The sequence below is a fragment of the Mirounga angustirostris genome, unplaced genomic scaffold (assembly GCF_029215605.1).
Source record: "Mirounga angustirostris isolate CCGP_5_RB_7025 unplaced genomic scaffold, mMirAng1.0.hap1 SCAF_3, whole genome shotgun sequence".
In the NCBI taxonomy this organism is placed as follows: domain Eukaryota; kingdom Metazoa; phylum Chordata; class Mammalia; order Carnivora; family Phocidae; genus Mirounga; species Mirounga angustirostris.
In genome coordinates this window covers 133,113,966-133,127,719 of record NW_026991711.1, presented here as the reverse complement: position 1 = coordinate 133,127,719, position 13,754 = coordinate 133,113,966, and the positions used below count along the sequence as shown (strand labels likewise).

At 36.9% G+C, this 13,754-nt stretch overlaps 1 protein-coding gene across 4 annotated transcripts in view; it reads right to left on the bottom strand.

Moving 5' to 3' along the window:
- CERS6 (ceramide synthase 6) overlaps positions 1-13,754 on the bottom strand; it is a 309,186-nt gene that overhangs the window by 43,171 nt on the left and 252,261 nt on the right. For all 4 annotated transcript variants that reach the window (XM_045868678.2, XM_064586648.1, XM_045868679.3 and 1 more), the window contains exons 7-8: positions 11,798-11,926; positions 8,939-9,045 (exon numbers count right to left, since the gene is read on the bottom strand). In XM_045868678.2, coding sequence (XP_045724634.1) covers positions 8,939-9,045; positions 11,798-11,926 — 236 coding nt within the window. The remainder of the gene's footprint in view (positions 1-8,938; positions 9,046-11,797; positions 11,927-13,754) is intronic.

The following is a 13,754-nucleotide window of genomic DNA, read 5'->3' as shown; positions in this document are numbered from 1 at the left end:
ACATATGGGCTGTGAAGTTTCAGTCGTGATTGCACCAACCTGCATGGGAAATTCTAAAATTTTATTTATTCATTTAAGAAATATTTATCGATGGTTTTGCAGTGCTGGATGTTCCTGGGCTCATGACCTAATCAATATCTATGTCCCCAACACCCACACTGTGCCTTTCACACAGCAGGCTCATGGGGAAGTGCACTGAAGAGATTTACAAAGAATAAATGGCTCCTTGTCTATGAGGAATTTATAAAGTGTTTGCTTCCTTGTCGTAAAGACATAAAAATTTAAGTAATAAAACATGATAAGATACATCCCCACAAGAAACAGGATGATTCCAGGGATGCCGCTGACACTGTGGTTCCATCTCCTTGACTACACTGCCATCCCAGAGATGACATTCAGAGGTATGGACAAGGTTCTGAGAATGAAAGGACACAGCCAGGGTGGCCTTCACCAATGGTGGCATAGAGCCCTACGCACCAGGATTCTGCAGGGAGGGTTTCTGGGATGGCGCAGGTACTGGTCTAGACTGAGAAGTAGGCAATGGGCAGGGACAAGGTGGTCCAGAGCCGAGCTGTTGAAAAGGGACTCAGCACGGACAGAGTGGCCAGTTGGCAGGAGAGATCCAGGGACCACAACAGGAAGGTGAGGGTAAGTGCTGGAGGAGAGAACCAGCCTGGTACACAGCTGTACCTTATCATAAGAGAATTGAAAGAGCTGATGTAGGTTCTTCATCTGTTACAGGATTTTCCACAGAGCATCACTCTCAAATAAGTGAGATACTCGATCAAATAGAATTTGCAAATCTCTGGCCCTGGCATTAGACTTTATTACAATACTCAGATATTTTTTTCAAACAGATGAAATGGCCATATAGAATTTTATGATACTTTGAACAATCATATCTTTTTTAAAGATGCATTTATTTATTTGAGAGAGAGTGAGCACGAACATGAGGGGCAGAGGGAACAGAGAGAGAATCTCAAGCAGACTCCGTGCTGAGCAGAGAGCCCGTAACGGGGCAATCACATGACCCTGAGATCACAACCTGAGCCAAAACCAAGAGTCGGACGCTTAACTGACTGCACCATCCAGGTGCCCCAAACAATCATATTTTTTTTCTCCTTCTCCCAGCAAAGGGTTCTCTGCAGTGATTGGGAGGGAGGAAAGAAATGCTTAAGACATTAATTCTGCACAGAGAGCATTATTAGGATACTGCATTTGTTGTTGTTGTTGATTCAAGTCACAAAAGGAAAGAGCTTACTTAATTGGGAGCAAAATCTGCCCATCTCACATACAGTATTAAGAATACCTGCATGTTTTTTGTCTAAGGCAGACAATACTTCTAGAGAACATCCAAAGGCTGAATATATGTAACACATCACTCCCTCCACTGCATTTTTTTTTTTTTTAACTAATTCTTAATGGCCTGGCCCAGGAGTTGGCAAACTTCTTCTGTGAAGAAACAGCTGGTAAATAATTTAGGATTAGCAGGTTATATATTCTGTCCCAACTACTCAAGCCATTGTAGCAGAAAGCAGCCAAACACAGTATGTAACAAATGAGCAAGGCTGTGCTCCAATAAAACTTAATTTATAAAAACAGGCAATGGGGTTGATTTGTCCTACAGGTCATAGTTTTTTGACTCCTGGTCTAACCTTTTAATCTTGAAATTATATAAAAATTATTATGTTCACATGAAAAGAAGCAAAACATTGCAAACACATTATGTTCATCCCTCTCTACCCAACCTTATGAAGGTATTAATTGATGCCAATACATGTATTATTAAAAACATACCAAAATACCTAATAGCCAAAATATTTCAGATTTCATCACTGATCTCTAAAATATATTCAATACAGACCAGCACCAAGAAAATCTGTCAACGGATTCTAGCAAAACAAAAACAAGAACCCAGCTTCTCCAAATTTGTGAACTCTGAGACATAGCTTATATCTTATCAGATATTCAGAAAAGCATATAAGCCACGCTACTTTGGTAAAGTATGTCTTGAAAACAAAATCAGAGAAGATGATGATATTCCCATACCATCTGGATGAATTTCATATCTTATTATGGAAAACGATAAAAGAATGATCTAGGCTCTTCTGTAACATTTTCTTCTTTTTAATTGCAGAAACTTTCAGAGAGTGCAAATCTGCAAATAATTCTCCTACTTTGCAGGACAGAGATGCACAGAAAACCACCTTCTGAGATGTGACATGCTCTGTCTGAGTAACAGCAGACCACTGAAGGTTCATATTTGACTCTAACCTTCCCATAGCCAAGGGGTTAGCATTTGGTGGGACATGAATGGAGATGTGGAAAGTCATCATTAGACCACAGGAAGAAGTTCTGGCAATTGTGGTATGCTCATTCATCGCTGGATAATGATCTGTCAATCTGTGATTCGTAGGAAAGAACTAGCCTGACATTTACTTGCATTTTACGAAATCCTGTGAGATTCTGTGAATAGTAATGGTCACTTCTCATGGCTCAGGATCAGTATTGTTGCTTAGAATTTGCGGGAATAAGGCAACCTGATGCATATCCAATATTATATGCTCACTGACTACTAAAAACAGAAGTGACTGAAACAAGATCATCTGAATCTCGTAACTGGAGAGCACATTTTAAAATTTTATTTCAAAAGTGTCTATGATTATGATCCTTAATCTAGACTAGTTGGAGGCTATAAAATGTAATAAAAATTTCTAGCTACTTGGCCATAATGGGAATTTCCCTTTCTCTTTTAAAGATTTTATTTATTTATTTATTTGTCAGAGGGAGAGAGGGAACACAGGCAGGGGCAGAGGGAGAGGGAGAAGCAGGCTTCCCGCTGAGCAGGGAGTCCAATGTGGGATCGTGACCTGAGGCAAAGGCAGACGCTTAACTGACTGAGCCATCCAGGTGCCCCAAGGGGATTTCCAATTTTTAATAGTAATAGATTTTTTTAAAATCATTAATATTTACAAAGTACTCTATAGTTATAGAACTAAAGCAGTATTTCATTTGATCCTTAACATTTCCTGGTAAGGTAGGTGGAATAGTTACTATTATTCTTATTTTCCTGACGGGGACATAGATGTAGAGAAATTAAACACCTGGTCTTCAGACACACAGGGAGGGGGAGAACCATGACCCAAAGCAAGTAGTCTTTCTACTGACTGCACCATACTACTTCCCTGTCAGGATCTATGTAGATTTGCCTTTTTTGTTTATATTCTATTGTATGTCTGGGGGATGATGATGCTTACAATATGGTGTCTTGGCTGGGCCAGAATGATAGAGACAATCATTTTGAAATTACTCTTTTTTATGTAATAACTACCAAAAACATATCTCATCAACAGCTTTATGGTCTTATCCTTAAAGAAGATAGCATTGTATTGGAGGAAGAACAACTGAAACTTAGTGAGTACTTGCCGAATTGAACTGATGTCAGGAGAACAGAGTCCAGAGAAATGGGGTAAATCATTGACTAAACGAATCAGTTTTCTTTGTGTAATAAGGGAGAAACTGCCCCTATTTACTTCACAATGATTTAAAAAGCTCAACTAAGAAAACAAATGTGAAACTGCTTAGGATGAAAGAGTACTTAATGCACCCAACAAATACTGAGTAGCCATTGTGGGCAAGGCATTGTGATGCATGGTACAATGATATTGGGCACAGTCTACTCTGTACCAGTTGAGTTACAGCTTTGTAAAATAGGGGAAATTGTTAGGAATTTCAGGGACTACATAGAAATGGAGTTGAGGAAAGACAGATGCAGATCAATGAAAATGGTAACAGCTTACAATGATGGGCTTAACCTCAAAAATGATAAAATCACTGATTGTCCAACCACAACATAATGGCTAAAATACATAGACTTCTGAGTAGATGCAGTAACGTGAAACACATACCCAATTTCAAAGATATGGTGTGCAAAAAAAGAATGCAAATATTTTGATATTGATTACATGTTAAAATGATATTATTTTGGATATACTGAGTTAAATAAAACATGTTATACAAAAAGATGTCACCTCTTTCCTCTTACTTTTTTAATGTGGCTACTAGAAAGTTTAAAATTACTGTGAAGCCTGAGTTATATTTCTATTGGACAGTGATATTCTAGAAGGATGTATTGTGGCCAAAGGAAAAATCTGGGCAGTGTATGATTCTGAAAAGGCTAATCATGGTGGATGCTGTCTTGGTGAGACACGGACTGAAGACACAGGAGAGAATGAGCCAAGTGTTATTAAACCCACAAATTACAAAAATTCTGATGGCTCATGTGGGAACACAAGTATAGTCAGGAGGAACCTGGAAGATATTGCTGAGGATTCCAAAATAAATAGACTGAAAACTAAACGAAGTAGAGGGCACATAGAATAATTTTGTTTCTTCTTTCACCAGAAGCACAAGTATTTGAAGGAGAATGAAGTTTATAAAATGCTTGTTAGAACTGAAGTCCAATCTACCTCCAGCACCTTCCCTCCAGTACCCACTGACTGTTTCACACAAGAGTCTCTATGTAGTATAATGTAGGATAATGCTCTATTTAGCTGACAAAGCTCCTTAGTACACTCAGCCAAAGTATTTAACACTGATAATCCAGTTATCTTATTTACCTCCAGAAAATGTTCAGAAAATAATTTATAATCTCTAGGGCCCCCCAAATTATAAACCAGAAAATTATAAACCAGAATTATAAACCTATCAGGATTCAACTGCAAGTGCCCCAAGGAGCACTGAATTCTTAGTACCCAGCCCCTTACTGGTTGGTTACACAGTAAGTACCCCCAAAATATTCACTAAACACATTTTTTAAGATGGTGGTATATTGAAGGTAAAAGTCGACACTTAAACAATACAGAAAAGGCAAAGACTGGAAATTTTAGGCTGCTAAGTTCACGGTTGCCGATAGATAAATCAGATGGGGGTGAGTGCCTAGAAATGAAGAACCAGAAGCCAATAAAGGTCTCCTAAAATCAAGTCATGCCGGTGGGCCTCATATTCTTTTTAACCCTGCTTCTACATGTGCAGAGGATACCGTAAACAAGAGAGTAAATTCTGCTTTCACAAGAGTAAATTTCGACTTTCACAAGACCTTTGACAAAAGTCTTTGATTACACCTTAAAAAAATGTGGGGACATATAATGTATTATTTGTTTCAGAGGTACAGGTCTGTGAATCAACAGTCTTACACAATTCACAGCGTTAACCATAGCACATACCTTTCCCAATGTCTATCACCCAACCACCCCAACCCTCCTACCCCCCACCACTCCAGCAACCCTCAGTTTGTTTCCTGAGGGGAAAAAAAAGAAGATAGTAGGAAGGGAAAAATGAAGGGGGGGAAATCGGAGGGGGAGACGAACCATGAGAGACTATGGACCCTGAGAAACAAACTGAGGGCTCTAGAGGGGAGGGGGGTGGAAGGGTTAGCCTGGTGATGGGTATTAAAGAGGGCATGTATTGAATGGAGCACTGGGTGTTATATGCAAACAATGAATCATGGAACACTACATCAAAAACTAATGATGTAAGGGTATGGTGATTAACATAACATAATAAAATAAAAAAACAAACAAACAAAGAAAAACAATACAGGATTTGGAATCAGGAATGGTAACAAGTCCAGGGAATAATGAAGGCAAAGACCAAGGTGTAATTTAATATACAGCACTGTGTCTGAATAAACTAATGAATAGTGAATATTTATAAATAAAATTATTTACCTATAAAAAAACCCCAACAAAACAAAACAAAACAAAATGTGGGGAAATAGGCATGATGACAGAGCAGTTATGAGACAGTAATAAGTAAAATCATAAAGACAGACTGGTGGTTGAAAGACAGAGGCCAACCCAAAGAGATTCTTTAGTACTGTACCAGGAGTTCCTCTGGGTCAACTTTTTTCTTCAGTGAGTTGGGGGAAGCATGAAAGGCATATGCTTATGTAGCAGAAAGGTGGGAGGGATAAGTGTGGCGCTGGATGTAGTTCAGAAGACCCTAATTGGGCTAGAATATTTGAAAACAGCATTATGAATAAATGCAGTCCATATAATTAGGTATACAAATAAATCATAATAGAAATAAAAATACATAAAAATGAGATAAATTTAGGATGAGGGAGATCTAGTCTGGCAGGAGCTCAGATGTTTATCAGATCACTGACAGTACAATGTCAAAGTTGCTTACAGCTAATGCAATGGCAAGCTGCCTTAAAGAAATGTTTAGTTCTAGGGGCCCCTGCATGGCTCAGTTGGTTAAGCTTCTGCCTTCAGCTTAGGTCATGATCCCAGGGTCCTGGGATCAAGTCCTGAATCGGGCTCCTTGCTCAGTGGGGAGTCTGCTTCTCCCTCTCCCACTCCCCCTGCTTGTGCTCTCTCTCTGTCAAATAAATAAATAAAATCTTAGAAAAAAAGAAATGCAGTTCTAAATAAAACTTGTTTTTAGTTCTCTTATACTTTGTACCAGGCAGTCCACATTTGGAACACCATGATGAGGAATTCTCAGGAACAAACAAAGGAGAGCAAACAACAGGCAGGAATAATCGAAGGGATTAAGGATGCTTTCTGATGAAGAGAAAGCCTACAGATGATATGTTAGAGACCTTCACGTTCTTAAGAGTTTTCAGTTTGAAGTGACAGGGTACACTTAGTCTGTTCCCAGAAGCCACTTTTTTGAGGAGGGAAGGGAGTCACAGATCTCCTTGAGAATCTGCTAAAGCCATGCACCCTCCCCTCCAGGAAAAAATACACACACAAATATGCTTTTTATACCGTTTCAGGGGTTTCTAAACAGATTAAGGACCTTTAGTTTATAAGTTATAAAGACCCAGGTTTCTGTTTCATTTAAAAAACCATTTCTCCTTCCACCTCTGAAGCAATACTCCTGGACTAGGGAAAAAGAATTCTTATCCTGGGCAGAGGGGATGGGAGAAGAATCTGGAGCTGGTGACCTGTAGTCCCTCCCAATTCTAGGATTTCCTAATCTAAAAGGAATTTTTAAAAATAATTTCACAGTATTAAGGAAAACATTGAAAACACTATTTGCTATTGTTATTCACACTGTAATTTTAAACATTAATGATACCCATTACACTCTAGGAATTGGAAACAAAGGTCATCCAGGCACTAATCCAACTTCTTAGACATATCCGAAAAAGATTTCATTCACTAGATGTACCACTACGATGGCATCAAGTATATAAATTATCTCTTGTATTACAAACAATAAAATATTTCTCTCGGCAAGTTGCCTCTTGAAAAACTTGGCCACATGCAGGGGCATGGTAGTAGAAGTCCTACGACATTTGCAATGTAAATTCTTGCTTTGTATTTGGTTATAAGGATTTTTCTAAGTGGCTAGCTTTTGGCATCATCACAGGACATACCTATGAGTTATCTTATTAGTAGCATTGCATAATTTCTATATTCTGCAGTCTACGTTCTAGGCAACTGATTGCTATTTAAACCTAAAGAGCTTTTTTACACATTAGCTGGAGGGGAGGAGAAGGGGTACATCTAATTTTAATTCTACCCTTACAGGGAAGTACGCAAATCCAAGTACTTGAGAGTGATGCTTATTTCTTTCAAAGTCAGGTTCTCAGAAATCCTAGGTAAGAAACCTTTCTGTTATTCTCTGGAGAAATATGTCCTGGACTTTGCTCTCCTTACTTCTATTTAAATTCTTACCACTAAGTTCTGTTAATAATCTTGAAAGACACACAATCCTGAATAATTACAGATATATTATATGCAAAATTACATGTGTTTCCTACCTACAAGCATATAAAACTATACTGAGGTATTATAAATGCTTGTTGCTAACACACATGTTGCTTCTTGAAATAATTTTCATAATAAGTCAGTGTCCAAAAGGGCTGAGAGCCTCAAAGAGAAGGTGTGTGTGTGTGTGTGTGTGTGTGTTTCTGTGTGTCTGTATGTGTGTGTGTTAGTTGTTTATGGAACTCCAGTGATAGACATACTCCCTTAAAAATCCCAACTCTATAATGGTTATTTTTCTACTGGGCCAAGTTATTATTGCATCCCTTCATTTCTCAGCTTTTTCCAATTTCCATTGCTTTAATTTCCCATTCAAATCAATTTCTTAGAATTGAAAAAAAATACGACATCAGTGGTAGACTTTAAGTGATACAGAGGGCTCATTTCTTTTTTAGTTCAAGTAATAGCCTTCCAGAAAAACATATTAATGACACTGGACCTTATTTTCTATAGAAAGGATTGTCAAATTCCATCAAAATTGGTCATATTATTTCCTTAGCTCTTAACAAAATAAAAGACCCAGACATTAAGAGGCCATAGGGAATTTCAGGGGTTAATTTCAGGTTATACTTTCCATCTGTTTTAGTTATAAATACAGCTGATGAGGAGAATTGCATAGGACATGGTACTCAAACTTCAGTGTGGAGCAGAACCACCAGGAAGACTTATCAAAACACAGACTGCCAGGACCCAACTCCAAAGTTTGTGATTCAGCAGGTCTGGTGGGGAAGTTGCATTGCTAACAAGTTCCTTGGTGATGCTGTTGCTACCAGTCTAGGGGCAAGGCTTATATACATCCTTGGTACAGGAGGATCCCTGATAATATAACTGGTTGCAACACCATGTTTCCTTTATTTATTCCAACTTTCATGGTTAAGGGTTTCTGATTCATACTCTAGACTGGACCCCAAAATAGCGGACGGCTTTCTGTGGTCTCAGAACCTCTGTCAGGCACATCCTTCTCTAACTATCCTATGGAAAAGATTAGTAAAGAGTACGGTATTTCTGGAAGAAGAAATCAAAGCCATTTCTTGAGTCCCTCCCCCACTTTCTTTAAACCTCTTACTAAATATTTGGAATGAAATTCAAAAGCAAAATAGCTCGTAAAGCTTATCCGGAAGGGGTGACTCTATTGGAAAGAAGACTGGCATACTCACCAGAGAGGAAATATACCCAGTCGTGTGGTGATAAAAACCATGGCAAACATAACAAACAGAAGATCACAAATTTTCTGAAACTTGGCATAATTTGCCATTTTGGCAGCCTATAAAAGGAAGGAATGTGATATATTAATTTAGTTAAACTGGTAAAAGAAAAGCTTCTTTCAATATGCATGCGTCTCCTATAAGATATAACTTCCCAGATGCATAAAATTCCCTGCTACTTTGAAATGTCATACATCATGCATCAGTATTTATAAATTACCCATAAGTTGAGTGAAATGCAACATTAGCTATAAGTAAAACTACGGACTGTCACAGATTTAATAAAACATTCAGCAACCTGAAAAATTCAATTATATGGTTGATCTCAGGAAAACAGAAAAATAAGAAAATTCCTGCATTATAGATGATATCAGCATGGCAAAGACACCAACACAGGAATTTGGCATAACAGGCCAAAGTAGAAAGTACTAGGTAATCCTTTAAAACTCTAATGAGCCCCAAACACTAAGGCCACAAACTTTATACAGGTTATATGGAGCCTTTCTGCATTGTTTTCTTCTTTCTACTTAGAAGGAAAGGTTCTCCTTAAATAGGCATTAAGGGATATTCTGGGGAGACAGTTTCTTGGCTTATTCTCATAAATTTAGAAATAAAGAACACATCAAGATCATGTTATTTCAATGAATCCATTTAGGTATAATTTTCAAAGTTACATTAATGGATCATTTTCTACATGAAAGTCACTAATGTTCCAAGTGTCTGTAAGAATTACTCTAATAATTCATGATAGTAACGTAAGTGACCATTTTTTATATTATAAATTAGGGAAGAGATTACCTCCCTTTTCCTACCATCTACACACTTTTTAACAGAGGATTCTAAAGTAACAATAGGTGACACTGAAAAGATAATTTTGCTTGGTCACCTCTTTTTACATTTTCACATAGAATTCACACGCACCCACACACAGGGTTATAAATTGAAGATGTCTTGCTGAATTCATAACATTATTTTCTACTTCTTAGAAAGTTAAATTAGCTGAGTCAAACCTGAAAGGACTGTTGACAGTATCCACAGAAGCTACAATTCTGTAGCTTTAAGTAAAACACACAGCGATGAGAGAAATGGATTACTAAGAAAAAATATCTATTAACTGGGCAGAAACCAGGATTATGAACTTTTCATTTCATGAATACTTTGGGTGTGACATCACGAATTATAGTAAGAAAGAAAAAAAGCATCTTCTACTTCCTTCTGCCTAGGAGGAGAAACTGTTTTTCTCTTACATTCATTCAACAGTATTCAACAAAAAAGTATCAAACATGCAATTTTTCTGAAATGTCTAGGTCATAGATCCCACTTCAAAGAGTTGATAGTTGACATATCTCATTATTTGGATATTCTCAAGCATTATTGTATAATGTAAAGAAAATCCATGTGATGAAGAATATTTGCTTTTAAGCCACATGACTGGCATTTCTGGATTGTTTTTCTTTTCTGGGTAAAAGTGATAGACAAAGATTCAACCAGCCATTTCCATAGATATTAAAGTTGGCAGATTGTACAAGATTAATTTGAAAACTATATATTGCTGTATAAATCTCCACTTTAAAGCATACTTAGGATTTAACCAAATGATAACTGGTTTACAGGAGACTGCCCTTATATAACTATATTTCTCTTTTAAAAATATGCTAAACAGAGTTTAGCTTGAATTACTTAAAAATCATAGTGCCACACTATCATCTGACATATCTAGCCCATTAGGACTGTTTTTCTATTTCATAGTCTTATAAGGAACAGAGTTTTTAATGAAGTGCTATATATATTTCAAGCCTTGATTAATCATCTTTATAGTAGATTCAATTTTATCATGTGGAATTTCTGCTTATACTGTAATAATAGATCATTATTTGAGAGTACCTCTATATTCAAAGTGACAGTATATACTTCAAGGGGCAGAACTGTGTGGACCAACAAGAATAAAAACTTAGAATACAGATTCTAAGACCCATTTCTACATGAAATTTGTACTCTGGTAAGTTTATCTTTCACCAGTTACATAAATTTCTTAACATAAAGTAAAAAGTCTTTTATTCAATTATATAACACTATTGGGTGTGTATCTTCAGAGGGGCCATAAGTAAGAGTAAATACCACATCAAAATATTCCTGGGGATTTTATCTTTTGAAATATGCTTGAAGCATTTTTCTTTTTCTTCTTTTTTTTGCTACTTTTATAATCCTAATTGATAATGGTTTAGAAAGTCTATCAAAATACAACCAATATTTCCTCGAATACTCTTTATACTTATACATGTAGAGAACATAGTTTTTATATTTAATTTACAATTCACATATACTTTTTTCACTGTAAAAATACTAGGATATTTAGTATTTACATCTACTGTCAATAAAAACTGTGACTACTAATTAATGTCATCAGGATGTACAATTATTAATAACTAAATTGAGTTGTATGTACTTCACAGATATATCAGTGTGAAACTTATAACACCAGAAACAAAACCTTTTCAAGTAGTGATTTTCCGATTATAAAACATTCATTTTCTTAAGTGTGGGATAGTAAAGGTTTTCATTATTCTACTAATAAAGAATGCTAAGATGATGAACATGCTTTGTATAAAAATGTACGGACTAAAGTCTCACTTTTACCAATTTAACTTACAAAGAAACACTTTGCAGTTTAAAATCAGTCATATACTATCATATATCAGTCATATACTATCTTCCCCCAGTGCCACATAGAATAACATAGAAGAACTGATGGTCTTGGGGATTTCCTGAATTCTAAATTTCAAACTCTTAAAGATGAAAGGAAACTTTTACCTCTAGAAGAGCATCAGCTGAATCATGAAGACAGAGGACCAGGGTCCCTACTCGGGCCATATTGTTGACATATGAAAAGGAAATCAAGAAAATAGCTACAAGGTGATGCAGGAACATAATGCCAAAGTCCTTGAGGAAGGAAAAACACAGCCATGTTAGGTCTTAGAGGATAGCAATGTTTCCATTCATCTCTTCCATTATTCAACAAATACTTCCCAAGGTTCTTAACGGATCCAGCACTGGGGATACTAAAATGAGTAAGATGTATTTCCTACCCTCTGGGAGCTCACTACAGAGGGGCAGAGGCATAAAGGGGACCGGTGACTACGGAGAATGTGATAAGTGCCGGGACTAAGGCCAGATCATAAAGGGTGTTTTGTATGTAAACCAAAGAATTTGAAGCTATGGGAGAAATCCTCAGAATTTCAAGCAAAGAAAGGCATTACTTGGATCTCTACTTTAGGAAAATCCTTTGGGCAGCGGCGCAGGTCCAACAGGACCACTTCTCGGACTACCGTGGCTGGGGATCCTGCATCCTTCCCCTAGAATATGTCCATTGGGATGGTAAAATAAGAATCTTACACAAACAAGGCCTAAATTTTAAAACAATTTTACTTGTCCATAGTCATTAGAAAAACAAACTGGTGAAAGTAATGATAAATTGGCCACCTTTATTTCAGTCAATTTCAACGGAGCTGCTGGTCAGCCCATGTGAAAAGACCATCTTTCTCTGACACTGATTTATCTCCTGGCCATCTGGACATGGTTTGTTGTGATGCAGAATTTCTGTTGCTTGGATATACAGTCTCTCATTTACTAATATTTTTACTCTTATTTATTTTTTAAGATTTATTTATTTACTTGAGAGTGTGCATGCACGGGTGGGGGGAGGGGCAGAGGGAAAGAGAGAATCTCAAGCCGACTCCCCGCTGAGCTCAGTGCCCAACACAGGGCTTGATCTCACGACCCTGAGACCATGACTGGAGCCAAAATCAAGAGTTGGATGCTTAACCAACTGAGCCACCCAGGTGCCCTTTGCTCTTATTTATAAATCTATTTCTTCCAGAGTATACTTGAACTTCTCTGGATTTAAATGCCAAGATTAGCCCTAGTGGTGATCTACTTGAAGCCTTAGAAAAATAAAGCTATTCATGTAAAGATAAATAAATTAGCCAAAATGAAAAGCATATTATGAAACTGAGAAAGAGAGAAAGAAAGAGAGCAAGTATGTGCATATGCTCTTTATTCAGTAGCTATTGATGTCATATAGTTTTGGATTTGAAAGGTCAACCTCAGTGACTTTTAAATGGTTTTAAAACATTTAAGCAATGGCCTTTGTTTAGATCTTGAAAGCAGCTAATGATTATCCATAAGTAATGAAATATTGCTATTAGGTCCTTTGCCATTTATTTCATTGTATAGTTCCCATACTGAAAAAATTTTCAATTATTTGGTTTTATTTTTTAATTTTTTAAAAGATTTTATTTATTTGAGAGAGAGAGTGAGAGAGAGTACAAGCAGGGAGGAGAGGGAGAAGCAGGCTCCCCGCTGAGCAGGGAGCCTGACGTGGGTCTCGATCCCAGTACCCCGAGACCATGACCCAAGCCGAAGGCAGTTGCCTAACCAACTGATCCACCCGGGTGCCCCAATTCTTTGGTTTTAATATATATAACATGAACCTACAAAGTTATGGATATTTCTACTGTTTAAATTCCTGTGATATAGAACTCTTAAAAATGTCTTTTTATGTTTTATAAAATTAAGCTTTAAATGGCAATGATGAAATAAAGTTAAATTTGTATGTTTTTAAAAAAACTCACAATGTTTCAGTGGTTCTGTATACACATGACTATATGCAGAGGTTACTTTTCTGCCTTGGAAAGTGCCAAACATTTACTGATAACCATACATATTGATTTATTACTAGGATAAACAATGCATTAGTGTCCTAAATAAG